General features: G+C 43.1%; 2 protein-coding genes across 9 annotated transcripts in view; both read right to left on the bottom strand.

Moving 5' to 3' along the window:
* csnk1g2b (casein kinase 1, gamma 2b) overlaps nt 1-2,785 on the bottom strand; it is a 38,528-nt gene extending 35,743 nt beyond the window's left edge. For 5 of the 7 annotated variants that reach the window (XM_085375402.1, XM_085375400.1, XM_085375401.1 and 2 more), the window contains exon 1: nt 2,664-2,785. The gene's annotated coding sequence lies outside the window, so the exon portion shown is untranslated. Of the gene's footprint in view, nt 1-2,080; nt 2,099-2,421; nt 2,529-2,663 lie in introns of those variants that run through there. The other 2 variants (XM_085375397.1, XM_085375398.1) reach the window with 2 other exon arrangements.
* A 1,353-nt stretch (nt 2,786-4,138) lies between these two features.
* On the bottom strand, nt 4,139-6,277 carry dmbx2 (diencephalon/mesencephalon homeobox 2). Of its 2 annotated transcripts, none has more exons than XM_085376611.1 (4): nt 6,219-6,277; nt 5,393-5,565; nt 4,757-4,932; nt 4,139-4,621 (listed from the first exon to the last, which is right to left on the bottom strand). In XM_085376611.1, exons 1-4 carry the CDS (start codon nt 6,275-6,277, stop codon nt 4,139-4,141), a joined length of 891 nt encoding a protein of 296 aa, XP_085232737.1. The 2 variants fall into 2 exon arrangements, with proteins under 2 accessions (XP_085232737.1, XP_085232738.1); XM_085376612.1 differs by lacking the exon at nt 6,219-6,277 and having other exon boundaries at nt 4,139-4,446; nt 4,528-4,621; nt 5,393-5,559.
* Between the last annotated feature and the right edge of the window lie 7,768 nt (nt 6,278-14,045).

Here is a 14,045-nt window from a genome sequence, read left to right as displayed (position 1 = left end):
GTCCATAGGTTGTGATGTATTTTGGTATTGTCTCGACTAAGAGCCCAGGCCATCATTTACACACAACCCAATCATTACTCACGCTTACAACTGAAATTAGCTTGTTTGGAGATGGACAATTTGGACTGTAATTGCAGAAATAAAAGCTCTGCAATGGCAGGTACCTGCCATAACTTTACAAACCATCTACAAAACAATTAAAAATGGTAAAAATGCTGGTAAATTTAGCAAATTAATCACAACTTGTTCCAGCAACACTTGGGCCTTTATGAAATTAACATTTTCGACAGGGAAAAAAACAAACAAATTCAAGCCTTTTGCATGAGTATCACATTATATCTGCAGTGGCTGTTCCTTACTACGGCTGAAATGAGATCTTTATGCAGACTGACGCAAAGCAAATTCAATAAAGGAATCAATACGAGGAGAACTGTTGACCTCAGACATGAGAAATTACAGATAAAATATTCTAAAAGAAACCATGTAACAATGTGCTGTGTGTTTATAATGAAGACCAACATAGCTAATACTGCTAAATAACCATCTTGTTGTCGTCTTTCACAACCACACGCAGGCGTCTCTGCACAGAGCCACTCCGTCATGTCCATGATCTAAGATGTTGCTGAAGAGAGCAGGTAATGCAGGCGCTAGCTTGGGGCAGCTACTCTTTCCTATGGAAAGGCACTTACACAGATCAATGACTGCTGTAATGCTTCATCTAATCACAACATTTGCATCACTGGACAACATTATTGGAAAGATTCAGAAACAGTCTAGTCCACAGCTAGCTCAGCCGTGTCTGACCATCACAAGATAAAAAACACAGTATCATCAGCTAGAAGTTTGCTAGGGATGAGCAAGTAATTTTTTGTGTTTAAATACGTCTTTACTACAACGACACATTTGTCAAAGTGACTCTGGCCAATGCAGAATTCATTCCAAAGACTACAATGAGAAAAACAAAGCACTATATTATATATATATACCTAGGTTGCTTTGCATATGGTGACACTTACTACAGGAATTGTGGCGAAACTAACCTTGCCGGTCACGAGATAAGATGAACACTATGTGACGGAGTAAAACTTATCAGCTTGTGCATGCCAAAAGATGACAGCAGCTCCTGGAATGGTAGAGTGCATTATGCGAGGCACTTCATTTTTCAAGCTGCCGGAGGCCAATACACTATCAACACATTTAAAAATAACAACATGATGTAAGGACATTGGGCAAGTATGGGAATATTTCTGAAAAACACCAATGACCTCAGTATCTTGCTGTCTTGGTTAACTTTCCGTAGGCTGCCCATGTTTTCAGTCTGTCCCATTTAAGGAAGTGGTGCATTGTTTTTCCCATGACAGCTATTTGACATAACTATAGAGTTGTTAAAAACATGCAAAGCGAACAGCGACATATTTCACGTATCGAGAAGGTATTTGGAAGCACAAAGACAGTCCATTTATGAATGATCCCCCTCCAAAAGAAACCTCCCTAAGCCAGATAATGTCCCTAAGGCCAGTTTCATAAAGCTAACTAGCAATAACACTAGCAGGACCGTTTCAAACCGTGTAAATACGAACACAAACACCCACAGAAAATACCCCAAAATGCAAATGAGCAGCGGTAACCAAACCGGAATGGCAAATTTTCCCTCGTCACTTACCTTCCTTTTTTAGCTTAGGTTAATGATAGCTAGTTGCTAAGTTGCTACTGTCTTAACAGCTGTCATTTAGCGTTAGTTTCGGACAACCCAAAGACTCGCTTTCTATACTTGTTAGCCGATTTGTTTCCCCATAAAGAACGATAGATGGAAAACGCCGTTTTAAAAAAGTGAATACCGTCGGTATGAGCTTTAAGAAAGGCTCTGTAACATTACACTTGCTGGCTCGGCGGGCAAGGCCAGATACTCTAAAGCTATCGTAGCGCTGGCTAGGAAGCCCGAGTTAGCTTGACATCCTTCAGTCGTAGCTAGCTTGACTATTTAATTAAGAATTAACGGTAAGTGAATGTAAACATTTAATTTCAAGTTGTAGTTAAGCCAACATGTCACACAGTTGAATTAAGGTAACCTAGCTCGTACCTGCCAAAAACACCGATCCTCTTGGCCCAACGTCTGCTTTAAAAAAAAAAAAAAAAACCCAGCCGACGATGTAACGCTAGCCAATTTGTTAACAACACAGTATCACAACAACACGGGCTACCTGTTAGCAAACACATTCAAATTAAATAAGTCGAAGCCTTACAGAGAATCAAATATTCATTGACTGACATTTCCTGAGCTACATATACGTGGCTAGTTAGTAAATGCTTAATAACCGAAAAATAACGTCCCAAGCGAGGCTGTTACAAATATTATCGACTGAAAAAAATACTATAATATAACTATATATATATATATATATATATATCTCTTTGAGTCACCTCATAATGTCGCTTTTATGTTAGTTCAGATAACAGCTACAGCCATTACCCGGACCACTGCCGGGCAACTCCTTAATCCTAAACAAGCGAATGCACACCAACGGCAGCCCGGGATCTCTTACCGCTTAGCTCTCAAGCTAGTCATTTAGCAAGCTAGCACGCCAGGCACGTTAATAAACTGCGTTGCGGCTTTTTGAAAAACAGCCGCTGGGAATGAAGCCCTGTCACGGAAGAATGGTTACCTTTAAATGTTAGCTATCGAAACGCAGTCGAAGTCATGGTTCTGCGTTCGTCGCTATCTTCCTCGTCTGGTGCCTCTTATCCTCAAGTTGCTATGATTTCACTGTTGTCTCTTTAAGCCTCCCTTAACTGCACAGCGTCACCCGGGCTCACGCCACACGGCGCTACGCTGGAAAACCGGCGCAACCGCTTTGGTGAATAACCAGAAACATCAGGCGATCGTAGCTCCCCGACTACGTGCTCCAGACCAGACCGGTTGCTTTTGATTGACACATGTGCACCACCGGTAAAACTGAAACTAACATGCTGCAAGTTCGCCGGGCTGAGAGCTGCTCAGCCCGGCGAACATCTACTACTACCGTCCTTTTAAAACGTACTAGTACTGATACTACACTGTAATTTACAGTGTAGTACTAACCCTTTTACAGTCTGTAAAAATACTCCTTTACAGATAAACAGGGAGCATATAGTTGAAGCATACATTAGGTTGTAAAAGTCCTTCAAGCTTTTCAGTCCGTTGTGACTGAGGCAATAACGCAATGGTAATAATAATAATGATAATTGGTACTAATTATTGTTATTAATAATTAATTCATGTCAAACATCACTTAGATTTTAAAATATTTTAATAAAAAAAGACAAATATACAATTTTACTAACTGTATGTACAATTTACAACAGTTTACAATAATTACAACATATTTCCTGAATTATGGGATAATTTACATGTAAGTGACTGAAACTGTCTAGTAAAGGTAGTGGAGTGAAAAGTGCTGAAAATCTTGGATCAGAAGTTAAAAGTTACATAAAATCCTCACAGTACGAATACCTCAAAGTGAGCTGGTATTTGTACTTGCTTCTTTTTTTCTTTTCTTTTTTAAATACCACTGGAAATATCAGAGTTTTAACTTCCTTTCCAAAATGTCTGAGTAGGTTCTCAGTCACCCAGGCCATTGTAGTCTAAGGTGCTTGGAAAGAAAAGCGACTGGACTTCTTTAAGTTTCCTGAAGACGTTTCACTTCTCAGCTGTGAATCTTCTTTAGTTCAGAAAGAGCTTAAAGAAGTCCAGTTGCTTTTCTTTCCAAGCTGCTCACACTTCATTTCCAACAGTTCCACTGTTTTCCTGGCTATGGTCTATACCATAATCCTCTCTTGAAAGAGAACTCTGAGTCTAAAATAAATAATAGAAAGAGCAGGTGCCAGTGATTTTATTTAACATTTCTATGCTTCAGTGCTCAGTTACAAAATGACTTTTCCCAAATGCTTTTGCTATGTTTTTTAATTGTCTACCCCTAATCCTAGTACTTAGCAGTGTAACAAGCTATATAGCGCTGAGCAGATTAGGAAAAATGAACTGTGAAAGTACATAGTGTTACATCCGTTTATGCAGACAGGTGAAACTCACAGAATATAAACATATACTTTCAGCAGGTTTCAGGTTTGTCTCTCACAGGACTGCTTCAGGGGTCCACATCACTTACAGCCCCAGATGCGGATGTTGCACTGCTTTACTAGAGCAAGGAGTCTGAAGGGAGACGCTACAGTTTTTTGTAAGTGACAATGTAGGAATCCCGAGGGTGGAGCTGTGCTGCTGTATGACGGGCCAGAACACCGGAGGGAAGGCGAGCTCAGTGGACAGCACTCCTACAACTGGCTGGTGAGGTGTGTGACTATAACACTCTCCTGCCATGAAGGGGAAAAGCGGAGGAGAGGGAAGTCGTAGGGGGCACTGTGAGGTGTCAGAGTCTAAATCCCTGCTTTTGGTCACATCAGGAGGAGGAGGCGCTGATGGGATGCTCCTGTCACCGCATGATAAGGTGATGTCCTGTTTGTCTCTAGCCTTGATGTCCTCGTGTCCTGCTTTGCTGTGATGTGGAGCTTCCTCCAGACTCTGGTCTCTGGACAGAGGGGAGCATCGTTGACCTTTACGAAACTTTGCCCTCCTGTTCTTGAACCACACCTGGATGAGGAAGACAGGACGACCGATGCGCCACAAATAAGTGAGGTGTTTTAACACTATTAAAGCTTAATGCAGTGACCCTCAAAGTTAAACATGCATTTTTATTTTAAGATTATACTTGAGGTGTGCTCTCACCTGAATGCGAGCCTCGGGCAGGTTTATACAAACAGCCAGCCTCTCTCTCATGCCAACATCTGGGTACTGCGTCTGCTGGAAGGCTTTCTCCAGAGCCTGCAGCTGCGACACTGTGAATGCAGTGCGGCTGCGGCGCTGCTTCTGCTGGTTGCCATAGCGAGCCTCGAGGATGAGCTCTGGCAGGAAGAAAATGGGAGCAGCACATCACTTCAGGCACGTTTTCAGCAACTTACAGAGGATCAACAAAAATGTCAACAATATCAAAAGGACAACAACAGTCACTTAAACCAGGAATAATTCTTAAGCACCATGTTTAAATGGGTCACTATGAGTTTGGGATGGAATTCACTGTGTTTTCTGTACTGGACAAACATATCTTTTTCTCACACTGTACAAATATTTAAACAAATAGCACTATAAAATATACTTATATTGATGTTTGTGTAAATATTACATTATAAAGATTACATTATAATCATGCAGCAACGAGACTGCTTCCCTGAGGCTCAATATCGGTCATAATTTGTGTTATTAATCTGAAAGTAACTGTAGTTATTGATATATGCTGTGCTGTAAAAGATTAATGTACATTGTGAGAAAAAGAAAAAAGTAATCCCACCGTGGTGACTGACCCACCTGCCAGCCTCTCCGCCACAGTGAGTGTGTGCACTGTGGGACCTGCTGCAGAGTATGCGTGGTATTGCTCCGCCATCTGGTGGCGCAGGTCCACCAGCATGGAGTTAACTCCGTGGAAGGGGTACACGCCGCCGCTGGACGTCCCGCAGAAATTCAAGGAGTTCATGCTGAACCTGAAGAAACAGAGAGACTTCATTACCTTCAAGATTGTGCGTTTTTCCCCTTTACTGTGGTATCGATACAATAACTGCCCACCGAAGCGAAGTTAAGATTAATCGAAAATCCAGAGTTTAAGTCTCCACATCACCGCCAGCTCCTCTCCAAACGAATTAACTACTAATTAAATGGGAACACGGTGACACTTGTCTTATTATAAATTAATAAAAGACCATATTATTTTTTTTATTGTAATAAAATCTGAGCGAGAATGAGCATAAACTCTATTGATATAAACTCCACTGATTTCTCTGAAATGACGTCATTATTTACGCTGGTGTAACAGAATCTGAAGTTCTGTGCGTAAACGGGTCAAAGTAGATAAAACGGTATAATTGCCTCTTTCGATAATAGTGATATCAGTGTGAACGGATCTAGGATCACGTCTGCACTCGTGGGTTATCACTTCTGCTTCTGCTTTAGAGCTATTTCTGTTTTGACTGCCGTTTAACTCGCAGTTTAGAGCTCAAAAGTCTTAGTTCGTAAATTCAGTGATATCATCACGCAGCCAGGAAGCTAAACTAGAATAGTAAGTTGCTATCCGGGTTAAGACGTTACTCAAATCTCCTCCTTTCTTTTATTTAAGTTTTAAAAGTGTGCGTGTTTTTACCTGATACTCGAATCCAAAGCAGAACCGTGAGATCCAGCTCCAAGTGCGTCTTTACGCATGCACACAGGTCGGCCAGTAAACGGTAGTCCAGGTTTTTTTAGTCCAATTTGGGCCTTATATCCTCGCAGAGCAGCGCTCTTTGTCGTGGCATGGGCTTAATTCTCCCAAACCATTCTCACCCACGGCTATTTAAGAAGCGTTTACCCAGGCTCCCCTCAGCCATTAGCCAATAGAAAGAAAGGTATTAGCCGGGATTAGGTGGGATGAGGGGAGAGAGGGGGGATGCGAGGAGCTCAAGTTTTTGAAACTATTGAACTTGAGAGATTTATGCCAAGGATCTCCCTATAAGAGCGCGTTTCATTCCCTCCCTTTAAAACAATTAAAACAATGTGGTCGGCTAATCTCCGAGGCAGGGCAGATTAAAATAACAGCCTTTGATTGTCCTCTCCTTCTCGGTCCCTCTTTCTCCTATACCGCTGGTTTTGACAGTCTCCCCCTCGGAGGGGGTTTTCTCTAAGGGTTTGTTTTGCTAACAGGGACCATATTTTGCCTATGAACTGTCACAATGTGAAGTTAATCTGAACCCTACTCTGCGAGAACAATTTATAAGCTCCAGCTGAGCTAAATTAGAAGTCCTCTCAGGGACACAAGACCAAATCAAGGACTGCATCAAATCACCAGAAAGAATAAAGTCCTCCAGCACCAAATGACCAGTGTGGAGCCAGAATACTTTCATCGCCATCACTTCTGGTGGACTTTTTTAAAACCATGTCTAGTTTAACAGCAAACACTTTGAAGTATTTCCACTTTTGTTTTCAGCTCATGGTGTCACGTTTGGACTCTCAAGGCTTAGAAAGAAGACACGCTGATGCTCATTTCTGCAAAGAACTCATAAAACAAAATTTCTGAGACTTCAGTTCTGGCAAAGCTCCAAAAACACTGGATGCCCTCATGTCCCAGAATGCATCTCTTTGGTGTCTTCATCACACTTTATCTGCATCCCTGTTCTTTCACCTCCAGCTTATAATCAGGTTTTCTAAGTAAGTAGTAAGTAAGTAAAATTTATTTATATAGCACTTTTTTAAGACAAAACGCTGTTACAAAGTGCTTCACAAGAAAACATGTCAAACAAACAATATAGCAACATAAAGAAAGTATAAAAGCATATCAAAAAAAAAAAAAAAAAAAAAAAAAAAAGCAATAGTACAATATAAATATAAAATAAAACAACATGTTACGCATTAACATTTCCCAAATGCCTGTCTAAACAGATGAGTTTTAAGCTGTTTTTTGAAAGAAGCCATCGTGTCGATGGTGCGTAGTGGGGGGGGTAAACCATTCCACAGTATAGGAGCCAGGGTTTGAAATGCGTGATCCCCCTTTGTTTTCAGACGAGTCCGTGGGATAGATAGACGACCGCTATCAGTGGATCTAAGAGTTCGCTTTGGAGAATAGGGCTGGAGAAGCTCCGAGATATAGATGGGGGCCCCACCTTGTAGAGACATAAACGTAAAGGTGAGGATTTTGAACTTATATCTATACTCAACCGGAAGCCAATGCAGGGATTTTAGTATAGGAGTGATATGGGAAAATTTATTGCTATGGGTCAAAAGCCTTGCTGCAGCATTCTGAACCGCTTGGAGCCGATTTAGTGAGGCCTGTCACAAGTTTGTCATTTCAAACCAAACTGGACAGTTTTATAATGAGACAACACCTCATTAGGAAACTCCACAACAGCATATCAGAGCCCAGATTCTTGGGATGAATGCTGACCTAACAATTTAGTACGGGAGAAGACGTTTCAGAACTGTTTGTGTCAGTGTAAAAAAAAAATCCAGGTTTCTCCGTATACTCATACTCCAATGACCAAGAAAAAGAAAAAGGAAGATATTTCTTTTGTTTTAAAGCCCAAAATGCAAAATTCATTTCTACAAAACAAACTACAGTCTTTATTCTTGGATTGAAAACAACGTTAACAATGAGTAAAACGAGGAAACCTCATCAGACGAGATCTTCTTCCAGGTTAAACAGAGATTTAACGGTGCTGAAAGAGTTAATAGAGTTTATCCCTTAAACCTATTCCACAGTAAAGTGGACAGATACAGTGAGGCTAATAAGTCTGTGTTTTCAGCAATGACTGTGTGGATACTTGATGCTTGATGCAGTCTGAAGAGTGTGTCCTGCACCGCAGACTGTTCATTTAGAAATGAAGCAAAGACCTGCATCAAACATGTTTTGATGGCAAAACAAGTCCAAAAATCGATTGTAGGTAAGAAAATTGCTCACATTTGTGTTGATACTCAACAATAAAACACCTGAGCTGCCCCCCTGCTGGTCCCATGCCGTGTACTTGAGGGTTGACCACGGTTCACTTCACTTGTTTCCCATTCAAACACAATCAACTGCTTAGACTTCCAAAATATGTGAAAATGTTTGTGCTCCTCTCTTCCCTGTGTTTTTCCCTCTTCTCCTTTCACTGTTCTTGGCTGTCAGGCTATATTAGTGTCCGATAGAAATAAGTCATTTAGAAGAGGCTCTGTCAGCCAGCCCCTCAGCCCCACTAAAAGCTCCAGGATTAGGTCCCGGAGGCCTTTGTCTCCATAGCCCGCAGGATTAGGGGAGATTTACTGCGAGGAGAGAAAAAAAGTAGTTATTTCATGGCACTTTCATGATGAAACCTGGCCAAAGCTGTGTTGGCTGGGGGGATTAGAGGCACACAAAGAGTGTGCTTGTGTGTGACCCTCCCCATCCCAGAGCAGCCACCACCGACTCACTCACGAGCCCCCCTCGCTTGCCCACCCACCCCCACTCCGGTTCATTTCCCCCTTCTGCGGGCCGGCAGGGCTCGTCCGGGTTCACCACCTACCCATCGACACAAGCGAGGCGCTTCATTTAGCGTCTTTAAACTCTCAACACCCAGTGACCTTTAACCGACGCTGTCGCCGTATTTCATCTGTGTTTATGTGAATGCTGTCCGAGAGAGGGTACCGTCCCATCACCGAGGTAAAAACTGCTTTTGCCTCGAGGACCGGAGTGCAGAGGTAAATGAGAAGTTAGTGGATTTCAGCCCCTCCTGTAGAGTTTAAGACCACTTAAGAGGAGTTATCCTGCTCTTAGAGGATCCACTTACACATGCGTGGATTACGGCGAATAGAAGACAAAAGGCCGAGTCACGGCACTGACAACAGCCTCATCGCCGAGCAGGTGTTATGCAGGTTTAATAACTGTTGTCACATAGCAGAGGGAATTACAGGGACCTTGCTGCTCTGCTCCCAATAAGAAAATGATGGTGTGAACGGTTTACAGTTTCCATCCTGCTCGGTGTCACCAAACATGACATTAGTGCTCGTACATACTTCACACGCTGCTTCAAACACACAGCAGGCTGTGTGTGTTAGTCAGGGGATAAGTCAATTCAGACAAAGCTAATAAGTCAGCCTTTACTAGGAGGTGTTAATGGTAGCGGTTAATATTCGCTTTAGAAATCATTAACAGGAACAACTTTTTGGGTGTGGAGAAAATGACATAATCCATGGTTTAAAGCCAAGAATGTTCAAAGAGAAAAACTTTTGAATATAACTTATTAAACCAGCCAGTGCTCCCCTTAAAGTTCAAAATGTGGGTCCTTCACCAGTGAGAGTGCAGTCTCATCAGGACTGGTCCTCCAAACCAGCTGTGAGGTCCCAAATCCTGTTTTTAACTTGTGCATCTCAAATCAAATCAAATCAAATCACTTTTATTGTCACATCACATGTGCAGGTACATCTTAGTTGAGTTTAGGGGGGAAACCTGTGAGCCTCCCACCGACAAACTGTCAAATATTTTGCAGAAAAAAAACAAAACTAGAGTAAATGATCTCGGCTTTTGATCGATTTCAGGCGTGCGCTCGCCTCCTGTTTGTTTTGGTTTTGGAGCCGTGCTTTTCGTCATCTTCTGCTTCTTTTTATTTGGTCAGTAAGATGTTAATGCCTCCTGTTTAACAGATGTTTTATATAGTGGCCCAGTCTTTCTTTAATTGCTTATCAATAGTACTAATTTGTATTGACAAGGGCCTGTCAGGACGGGACCTTTGTAGTTGTCAGTTATCTTAAAGGACGGCCCCCTCGGACACCGAATGGATCGATTGGCGCGCAAAATACAATTGGGAGGCCTTTTGAAGGGGGGGTAAGAGTCCGGGAGCATGTGTGCAGAAGAAGAGAGAGCAGAGGATCTAAAGACTTCTGCACAACACTCGGGGGAATCGATAGGGCCCGCTGGCCTTTGACCTGAGGGGGGACTGGGAGAGCGGCGGCGGCGGGTCGGTCGGTCCTCTTAAGTCCCTGTGAGTGCCAGGATCACGCTGAGGCCTGACACTGACTATGACACTCGGGGCTTAGAGTGACATTGACCTGGCTGCAAACACACACGAAAAGCTCAAATATACACACTGCGGCTCAGAAAAGGCAGTGAGGAGATGAGTTATGACAGCTACAAGCAAACTTTCACACACACTAAGAAATCCAGCAGACCTGAATAACTTCTGCTTTACAACAATTAAAGTGCAATTCGAGTCCCGTTATCTTACTGTGATGTCCTCTGCAGCCCCTGGGAGCACGGTAATAAGCAGCCACACCAGCTGATCAATAAGGGGCTCAGTAAAGATCAGTCTCCTAATTGGAGCTATAGATTAAAGACAGGCAGGGAGGGACGGGCAGCTGTGTGTGTCCCCGGGGTCAAGGGCACCCGCAGCATGCTACACAGGGGAGCAGGGGTGAAGTCAGACCAACAGAGGGGAAACTCAGTGGGTCTTAAACCCAGTGACAATAAAATCTGTGTAAATAGTGATTTTGCTGCACTTTTAAAGGAGTTTGAGGCCCGTACGCACCAATGAGGAGCGAATACTTTACACAGGCAACCGCTGCTAAAGAAGTCCAGAGAGTGAGTGACCTGATGGAGGAACAGGGGGAGCAGCGTGCTTGTGTAGACCATTTATGAAGTTTTAATGTAGTCTAGGACAGGGATGTCAAACAGAAGGCTTGTGGGCCCGAAGTGGCCCAGTAAAGACTCCAATCCGGCCTCCTCGAAGGCTTTGAGAAATACGAAGGAAGGCATAGATTTGGAATTTTTAACTGTATTTTTTTTATAGGTTTTACAGCTGCTGTTGCAATAAATATGATACCAAAGTAGTTAAGTGTAAAAGCCAGGTATTTGAACTATTTACAATTGAACCTTTTTTGGTGGTTCCACAGTAAAAGCAAAAAATTTAATAAATGAAAAATCAGCATATAATAATAATAATGGATTGGATTTATATAGCGCTTTTCTAAGCACCCAAAGCGCTTTACAATGCCACTATTCATTCACTCTCACATTCACACACTGGTGGAGGCAGCTACATATTAATAAAAACCTTGTGTTTTATAAATACAAGGCAGCCTCAGCAATGAAAAACCCAGATGTGCTGTTGAAATTGAACTTTTGTTCTTGTATTAAGACATCTCAGGATTCGATGCTTAGTTAAAGGTCTTGCACTGGTCTGGTCCATGATGTGAAAAGATTTTGACATCCCTGCTCCAAAGTCTCCATTTGTGCGCATGTTTTCTCGTTCCTCTTTTTCCCCGAGGTCAGTCTTTTCCATTTAACCATCCACCCTCCTTTTTTCCTCTGTGTTGCCAGTATGTTTGGGATCTTTCTCACTAATATTTTTGAAGTTCTGATTTGTGCATCTAACCAAACGAGACATCCGAGTGTGTCAGTTTTTGTACATCGATGATGAAAGTGATCGCTATTTACAGCCTACGAGCACTTGGCTCCAGGTTGCACCATGGAAGCAAAGGTCCACGAGCAAAGCTGTAGCAGCTCAATCATTTATTGTTAACGACTTATCGATTACAGACTCGATAAACTCCAACGTCAGTTTTAAGTCCATGCACGATGTGGGCAGTAAAGTGTTCCTTTGCTCCTCTCAGAGATAATGCAGCCCTCCGTCTCTCAGCATGTGGTCACTTTTGGGGTCCCGGCCTGCAGCTTCCCCCTCCTCCCACCACCACCAGTCAAAGGTGATCACGGGGGACAGAGAAAGAGAGGCACTGATCGAATTTGATAATGAAGACGACCCCTCTAAGCTGCTTTGCTCCACATGTTCGAAATCTCTGGAACACTCAATAAACACTAGGAAGGCCCCTCCCTGTCACTGGAACATTGTGTAGGTATTGATCCCTGCTAACTGGCTCTTTTAATACCTGGGGTCCGTGGCCCGGCCTGGGGAAATGCATACTGACATGTGACGGGAGGAGCTTAATAGGCAAACACACTGAAGAAAGGATGGGCCTCACAGTTTAGCATTTCTCTCTTATCTTTTTTTTTTTTTTTTTACGATTTACACATCTGCTGGAGAGAGGAGAGTTTAAACCGGCTGCACCTGCTGTTTTAAAGGGACATATAGCCTGCAAGAGGCCCGGGCCTGTCCCGAGAAAAAGCTGTCACACTGTCACAAAGCATTTGTGCAGCTGCGGTGGAAGAAGTCCTCTGATCTGAACAACGGCAGAGACCCACGACAAGTTAAAAGTCCAGAGCGGCAAGAATTCAGCAAGAATCTGCAAAATCTAAAGTTCGAGCACTTGCTGTGCACACAAACAGCACCTGTGTGACGGATCCAAGTGGAAGTGGCCCCTCGCTGTTTGAACTCATTTTAACAACTTTGCTGCAAACTTTAAGCAGGAAACTTTCCTTTTTCCTGGGGTGATCGTGGCTCAAGAGTTGGGAGTTCGCCTCGTAATTGGAAGGTTTGCGGTTCGAGCCCCGGCTCGGACAGTCTCGGTCGTTGTGTCCTTGGGCAAGACACTTCACCTGTTGCCTACTGGTGGTGGTCGGAGGGCCCAATGGTGCCAGTGTCCGGCAGCCTCGCCTCTGTCAGTGCGCCCCAGGGTGGCTGTGGCTACAATGTAGCTGCCATCACCAGTGGGTGGATGACTGGTTGTGTAAAGTGCTTTGGGGTCCTTAGGGACAAGTAAAGCAATATTTACCATTGTTTTTAAGTTCTTTTCAGCAGCTCGAGAGATCATGGAAATGATTTCTTTCTTCCCTGTCTGTCGAAATGTCGAGCTCAGTTTGTTAAATCAAGCTTAAAATGAGACATTGCTCGAGAAAACGCACAATAATGAAAACATCCTGTATCACACTTTAAAGTCCCCTTTATGGAAAAAATACAGGATTGAGAATATTATGTGTTGGAAGTTTAAGCTTTGCTGCACTGAAAGGTGTGTGTGTGTTCAGTTTAACACTAAATAGTGATGTCACAAGTGGTTCAACCGGATACTTAAACCAGTGCGACACGTGAGGCCTGAGAATAGATCTTCTGTGATGTAGGAGCCACCTCTGGTTGGACTAAAGGGGAGAGGAACCTCGCAATCAAACTTCTTTAGGCCAAAAATCATGTCGAGGTCTGACTGTTATTCAGAGAACAGCACTTCTAGTTCACAGAGGGGTTCTTCTAAATAACAGCCTTAAAAGAAATAAGAGGAATCACAGGTGTCACACTCAATTCAACAGCAACAGGAGAAGTTTCACAAGTCTCATCTTCACATGAACTGACTCCTAAAAGTAAGTAAGCTTAAGTAACTTTTATATTTTTAGGACACTGCAAGTTTAATTTTTGTTCCACCACCCCAATGCTGGGTCCGCCTCCTGAAACACTCAGCTGTTGGAAACGCGATGTCGACGTGACTCGATGACATCATTTCTGCCCAGACGTCAGCTGCACAGAGTTCCCGCCAGCGTCCCGCTCTACCACGTTCCCTGGGTGTTGGCCGGTTCCCGACTGGGAATTTCACTGGATTCATTTTGCTT

The sequence above is a fragment of the Diplotaxodon limnothrissa genome, linkage group LG17 (assembly GCF_057381915.1).
Source record: "Diplotaxodon limnothrissa isolate DT_005_m linkage group LG17, D_limnothrissa_male_GT1.1, whole genome shotgun sequence".
Taxonomy (NCBI): domain Eukaryota; kingdom Metazoa; phylum Chordata; class Actinopteri; order Cichliformes; family Cichlidae; genus Diplotaxodon; species Diplotaxodon limnothrissa.
The sequence above is the reverse complement of the archived record's forward strand: the minus strand, read 5'-3'. Positions and strand labels throughout refer to the sequence as shown.